At 33.0% G+C, this 7650-nt stretch overlaps 1 protein-coding gene across 3 annotated transcripts in view; it reads left to right on the forward strand.

The window, feature by feature from the left end:
- FYB1 (FYN binding protein 1) overlaps nt 1–7215 on the forward strand; it is a 49891-nt gene extending 42676 nt beyond the window's left edge. For 2 of the 3 annotated variants that reach the window (XM_056324557.1, XM_056324558.1), the window contains 3 exons: nt 3465–3498; nt 4634–4665; nt 4781–7215. In XM_056324557.1, the coding sequence (XP_056180532.1) occupies nt 3465–3498; nt 4634–4665; nt 4781–4803 (89 nt within the window). In that variant the 3' untranslated portion in view covers nt 4804–7215. The remainder of the gene's footprint in view (nt 1–3464; nt 3499–4633; nt 4666–4780) is intronic. The other variant, XR_008819428.1, reaches the window with a different exon arrangement.
- Nucleotides 7216–7650: the final 435 nt, after the last annotated feature.

Here is a 7650-nt window from a genome sequence, read left to right on the forward strand (position 1 = left end):
ACCTCATTCTGTGCAGGAACAGACTACATTCAATGCAGCAGCATCCTTACACTTAACTTCATCTTTTACCTCTGACCTATGTAGAAAACAGTCCAATGCCATAAACTTCTGAAGAGGATTCAGTCACACTCGTTTTTTTCCTTTCTGTACTCAACTGCTACAGTCTGGAGTATAGCTTTCTTCCTGGCAGGACTGTAGGGTGAGGGGAGAATTTCTTGCATAACAACACATACATTTTTCAAAATATGGATTGCACTAGTGTAGCCACTTCCCAAAGACCAGCTTTCAATGCTGCATTTTTCTGAATCAAGCTAGTAACAAAGTAGAAAGCAGTTCACATAGGCTGTTTTCCTCACATAGTTTTCAAAGCCTTTCAAATAGTGACAGTAGCTACTGCTTTGCTATGCATAAAAGAGCAAACACACATAAATATCCTCCTTGAAAACCTCTGAATAGATCTCTGTCAATTTTCTCATTAATTAGTGAAGTTTGAATCCTACTTTAGTTAAGTGCATGACAGTTTTTGTTGTTTGCTCTACTTGCTCTAGTTCCTCATATCTTAAAGCTATGATTTTACCTTTTGAAGACCAGATAGACTGAAAATAAACAATTAAAGATGTTTTTGTTACTTTCTTGCACATGAAACCTTCCACTTGATTGTTTACTTAGGAAGCACTTCCATAGCTTCATGCCTCTACTGGAAGTTAAACAAAATTGCAAATTACATTTCAATGTCTTCCCACCTTTTTAAGCAAGGGCTGATGATCTTAGGAACGTATTCTGCTATCACTTATTTCAATTGTTATGAAAATACATGAAATTTCAGAAGTGAAACAAGGAACTCATTCTTATTTACCTTCTCAAATTTCTTCTGACTGTTGCCTTGATCTGACCCGTGTACATTTTGAAATACACAAAACCTTCAATGTAGTTTCATAGATTTTAATTAAACATTAGGGTATAAATGGACTTCAGTGCCTGAAAATATAAGTTGTGTCCTCTCCAAGCTTTCTTTACACTGTCAGCGAGCAGCTGGTTTGATACACCACAGCTTTGAGTGGTGCTAAGTAATCAAGATGGAGTGTGCTGACCTGCTGCCTTGTCCCGTATTATGGAATCCACATATATATAAATAAATTAATTAGAAACCAAAAGTTTGGACATGTAATTTTGGATTAGTAAATTCAAAATTGTGTGAGATCAGCAGAGGCTGTGTCCCACAAATTTAGGGGCTTTAGGATCAGAAGAACTAGATTGCGTGTTGCAGCAGTAGAAGGACTATCATGTGCACATTTGGCTTGCAAGCAAGCTGTGTTTGTGTGCCATGACCAAAAGTGAAGAAATTTTGCTTTCATGTATTTCACATGAGAAAACTAAATGAAGAAACAGAGAAGATTAGATTAGCCAAATGATTTTAAGTAATTTCCAGGAGGCTTCAAAAGCCCTAGAAATTATTGTCTGCTTAAAGAGGATTTTTAAAAGGTGAGATCTTTAGCGAAAAATCAATTTCCATGCCTTTATCCCTGATAATAAAGTCTGAGGGAAGAGAACCAGGCTAAGAATATCCTGAATAGACAGAGCTTTCCCTATGCATACTGACTTGCATTCAGCCTGAGGGAATATGCTGATGACTAAAAATCTGCAGCACTAGTTTCTTTGACTATTGAAGTTTGCCTGCAGTTTAACATTTTTACTATGCAAAAGTTATAGCAGAATTTATGTAAGTATCAAATCTTCACAACCTTGAAGAGTTAAATACAGGCAAATTAAGCAAATTTTATCTTACATAGCTGCAATCAAATACTGAATACATAGAACTATTTTTTGATTCATGTAATACTAAGTCTTAAATAGAAGCTAAAGCAGTTTAGCGTCAAATAAAATATTACATGAAATTAATGCTTTTTTAGGCAAGCTTCTGCTCTAGCACAAGACAGAAGTTTTCTTTCAATGTCTTCCCAGAGCAAATGGCTAATATACTTTATATATAGCATGTTCTGGAAAAAAAGTTATTTACATTTGCAGTTTATAGCGATATTTGATATCTACCTATTTCAGGATGGAAATATACCAAGTTAGAATGAATTACACAAATGTTTCTTTATGAAGAAAAGCTGCATATAAGAATTAGTTATTTATTACTATTTGCAGGACTATTTGGGATATTAGCCTTGTCAGATAAAATTTCCAAAACTCCATGTAAGAATCATAGGGCATTTTTGTAATTAAAAGCATTGGCCAGTCAAAGGTTGTGATAATTCAGCAGGTTTTGCAAACAGTACTAGCTCATTGTGTCTAATGTCAGTTTGCAAGGGAAGGCTTCACCTACTAGTAAAGTTAATATCTTGAAAAGGGCAATTTCAATTAGAATAAAAGTAGGGTTTGGATGTAAAAGAGCTTAACACAAAAGATTAGCTTCTTTAGATGGACATTACTGTACATTTAGAAAAAGAAAATATACTTTAATGCCTTGTGTGTCAGAACACTTATATAGTGATTTCAAATATATCATGAGATCACCTTTCTGGTTTAGAACTGTCCTAATTTTGTACCAGCATACTAATGTTTACCTACAAACGCAATTATTTGTATGTATTTCTCTCTGCCTCTATATGTTATACCAATTGGCAAATATTTCAGTAAATATATTTTACCAAAGACAGCAAGTACTTTTTCCAAGAGATTAAATATATTAAAGAAATATATGTGTAGTTTTATCTGATTTCATTAGTAGTGCAACAGAGTAATATAATATTTCACTAGTGAGTAGCTTTTCTAAGGTATTTCTATTCTCTATATAAACAGTTTTATCAATATGATACAGATAATTTTTTTATAACAAATACAGTTAATGATAATTAATTGGTACATACAACTTGAAAGGCATTTTTGTCCCTGTAGGAAACTATACATATTTCTGTTATTTATTATTATAAATACTACTATGTGGTTATTATTATAGCACATTATTGTAGTACAGTTTATGAACTGTACTATATTTTGTGTTAATAGCTGTGGTTTCACACCCCTCTCATGCAACCAGGAAACTCAAATATAAGATGAAAACTTTATCTTGCATGACCTGTGTTACTATTTTCTCCTTTCAGCACTAGTTTTGTACACAATAAAACTACTGCAACAAAACAACAGAAATGACATTATGTGAATATGTAAAGTATATGGCACAGTAGATACATAACTGGTCTTGGAGCTGCTATAGAATTCTGATTCACTAGCTAAAGCACCACATTATACTAAACAAGCAAATAAGAATAATTTAAACTCTAATTGGACAGAGCAAAATTTTCCTTGGGTACATATCCATTGTACATTGTTACCCATCTACTATATCTTTCAGTCTGAAATACCTAAAAGAGAAAGACTGTTTCACTACTGCTAGCAACAGAAGAAATAATGTGAATATTTAAATTTAACTTAAGTACATATATATTTCAATTTTACAGATGGCTACGTTCTGAGAAGCAATTTAGTTGAGAAGTAAGTACAAAGTAATCCTTTTGAAAAATTCATTGTAGCACTCAGTTTTGTTCCAAACCCTTTGTTAAATAGAAGTGAAATGTCATTTTTTTGGTATGTTGTTCTAGACCTGCAAATTGAGTTATTTTATGGAGTTTAGATTTCTCAAGAATTAGGCACGTACATCCATGATGAAAATTTTCCAGGGCCCCATTCCTCATTGTTTAACCATAAACTCTGGTTTAAACCATGAAAAATTACATAAATTAAGCATTATTGGTACTAGAATCTATTGCTGAACTGCATATTAATGTGATTATGTGTACTGATGCCATTTTCAAATGTCTAACAGAAACGGACCATTTTTTCTTTAGGTTTGTTTTTATTTCAGTGTTATTGGGATTGAGCAGATTTGGCTCAGTGTTGCTGCAAATAATTGCACGGAGTTCAGCATTTCGGTTTTATTCCAAAACTTGTTAAGACAAAGCTTTTTCATTTCCTTCAAGGGGCTTTATGTTATAGCCTTAAATATCAAATCAGATGTCACTTTTAGAATGGAGGCCTGCAATTGTATGATTTATATACTTACATATATAAATAGCCTTACTGGCTTCCACGGGCCTGTTCATGTATCTAAGTAACGTATTTTGAAAATTCCTATTCATGAAGCATGTATCATTTATAAACATTACCTAAACTCATTATCTAAAAAGCTGCTCCTCCAAAACCATTACAGCATTGCCAAGTACAGAAACAAATAACAGTTTTAAGGGCATAGTAATATTTTTTACTTATCTTTTCTGGTTTTCATTTAAAAAAAAACAGTATATAGTTTTTCATGGTAATATCTCTATGAGTTTGTTAGAACAGCTACTTAAAAACTAAATTTAAAAATCCAACCTTTTAATAAAGCAAGCCTTTCACATTAGAAAGAAGTGCATCCAGCTCTACCCTTCACTGAAAATCCTTTGATCTGACCATCTTGCTCAATGCTGTTCTGTTACCACAAAGGTTGCACTTCCCTAATTAGCAAATTAATTACTTGATACCATGTCTGCACCACACTGCTATATTATTTTGTATCTGCATGCAAATAGTAATATATATCTGATGTGCCAATTTTTAAATACATTATTTTTATTTTTTTAACTTACAGCGATGGAGAGATTTACGATGATATTGGTGATGGTATGTTGAACATTTCAAACAGTACAATAACTATATTCAACTACATCAAATAACATTGACCCTGAGTCGAGGTACTATACAATACTAATATTTTTGTATTTTATTTCCATTTCAGATTGCATCTATGATAATGAGTGATGCAGAATTCTATGCAAGAGCCTCATTGAAGATCCAAATCTATTTCAGACTTTCTAATGGTGAAAGCAAGAGAAGTCACTAAAGCTGATCCCAAGTTAATTGGTTACTCTCTTCTAAATGTACAGTTAACCTGTTTTAGGATTTCAGGGTTCTTTCATGCCTTGCTTTCTATGACATCCATATTGCGATTTATCTGAGCAATTAAAATCCTGAAAACATGAGCTAAAGTTAAGGTTATAATTTTACACTTTCTTTCCACATTTGTGACAGTCCATGTAAAAAATAGTTCTTTGATTAGCTATACCCAAAGAGGTCAGTTCAGGGCTATGAAAGATACTGAGGTCAACAAACCCAGGGAACAGGTTTTACTCTGGTTCTGGTCTACTAGGCACCAGAGACTGCCACTCCAGGGAGGACAGTATCCTGAAAAGAAATGCTTCCTTTGGTGATAACATCCTGTTGTGAAAACAGAAAATCAAAAGTGAGCATCACAGAAGGCAGTATATAGCTGACCTGCCATTCTAACTGCAATAGCGTTAGCTACACTGACATGTACCATTACTGCTGAAGTTTCTTTTCCTGTGTTAAACTGATGGTAGAATACCAGTCTCTAAAATTTATTTGACCATTTTGTAAAGTACTTTTTGAACAGTATTAATAGTATGATAGTAATAGTGTTGTAAGTGTTACATACAGCACTCGCAGATACAAACCGCAGAACAGTCTATAGTATAGTGTTGTTCAGAACATTTAGGTTAAGATTTAGTTTTCATTTAGTTTGAAGATTTCTCATTTTTGTCACTAGTAATTTAGGCATTAAAATGAACCCACAAACTAATGATAAACTGGTTGGAAAAGACTTCTAGACTAAACGTATATGAATATTTATCAGACCATTTTGAGAATATCTTTTTCTTCTAAGTAATATATTTTACATTAGACTTGGCTAAATGGGAGTATAGAAATTAAACATTTCTGTGCTTATCCATTGTAGAAACAACTTTCATTCCTAAGGATAAGTGATGATGCTCTTCTCTGAGTGAGCAAGTAGCAAATCGAAGTACAATGAATGGATGAATCAAAATAATAAAAATATCACTTTGAACTTGCATAGTAGGACTCACTGGAAATCAAAAGATATTTACAGTGAACTCCTAATAAAGAGGGTGAACATGTGCAGAAAATGGAACATGTATTTGTAATGCTTTTGCTGTACTGCAAGATAATCAAAAACCTGTAACAACCAACGTGGTTGGATCAGTGCAAGTAACTCTTCTTGATAATCAAGTCTTCTATAATCCTCAAGGTATAAGTAAGGTACACCATGCAAGCCAGTGCAGTGCAGCAAGCTAACGAGTTTAACTTACAAACAAAAAATTTTTTACTGTCTTGAAGTCAGTGAGTTTTGGTCTTACCTTCAGCGGAGCTGACATTTCACCTTAGACAAGCTCCTTCTATTGGTGGTTCAAAATACAGTAAAACTGCAAGGAGTGGTGCATTGCTATGGGGATATCAAATATAAAATTAACTGTAGAACTAATGGCCTATAAGCTATTTTATACTGTATTTAAAATCACCAATAATACACTGAAAAGCTATATGCAGACCTGGGTTTTCTGTTCTATATTTGCTATTCAACCAGCATCCAGGCATACAAATAGAATTTTATGTGTAAGCATCAGCACCGAACTTTAAAATATGATCTTGTATATTAAGTATAATGAATGTGGCTTGACTATTTGGCTGTATTGCTGCTGGTGGTTTACTCATTTTTCAGGAGCATTCGAAGAGGGTATCTGCATCAAATTAGTGATATGCCAAAGAAGTGAGAGGAACACAGGCATTTAGAAATATACAACCATTTGTCATTAAACAAAAAGACAAACAGTTTTACGTTTTACACAGTTAAATCTCAAAAAAAGTCTGTGTTAAATTCTAACCTATATGCCCAGTCTTGTTTTAGTTTCAACTGATAGCAGAACTTCATGTGTTATAGTAAGGCAAAGGAACTTTCCTTTTGAATGTAGTTTATCTTGTATTAAAGGACTGCAGTAGAAAACACAAACCTCTTTTGTCTCCCTGAAAAAGATGTTAATTTTATTCTTTATGAGATTTTTCAGTTATACATTCTTAATAGCTTTTCCATATTCTTAGCCTTAATGTGTTGTAGGTACTGTATTTCCTTACTGATTATGCTGACTGAATTGGTTGTATGATGCATTAAATCAACAAAAGAAATAATCATAAGATACTTTAAGCTAAAAATCAAATATAATGTGATTGCTACTGTAAGGTACTGCACACTGAAAAATTACTGGTATCGTATATTCTTTCTTTTCATTATTTTACCAGTGCTGTTCACTGCCTCCATTTATTTCTTCTAAATAAAAGTGTGCTTTCTGACAAGAAATATGAGTGAACTATTTTCCGCTAAAGTAGAACAAATGTAGCTGAAAAATAACTTCCCAAAATTATCACTGAGCAGCTGACAGAGTGAAAATCAACTTTATTATTGCTGCAAAGGCAGGAGAAATATAGTGTGGCATTTTTTTGTTGGTAATTACTATCCAGAAAAAAAAAAAAAGTAAGCAGAAAATCTTCCAGGCAGGAAAATCTGTTCTTAGGAAATTTAATAAAGTTAGTATTTTTGAGGGTTTCTTGCCTCTAATTTATTCTATTATCTTTTAAAAGCCATAAAAAAGGAAAAGGAAAGCTGTTCTCTCTCTTGATATTTTTCCCATTCCAAACTCGGTCTATAATCCTAGTGTATTTAGCTGTGCCTGCTAAAACATTCAGTAGTGAAAATACAAAATATTGACATAAAGATTAGAGTTCAGCATCAACACC

Source organism: Falco biarmicus, chromosome Z (assembly GCF_023638135.1).
Source record: "Falco biarmicus isolate bFalBia1 chromosome Z, bFalBia1.pri, whole genome shotgun sequence".
NCBI classification, from domain to species: domain Eukaryota; kingdom Metazoa; phylum Chordata; class Aves; order Falconiformes; family Falconidae; genus Falco; species Falco biarmicus.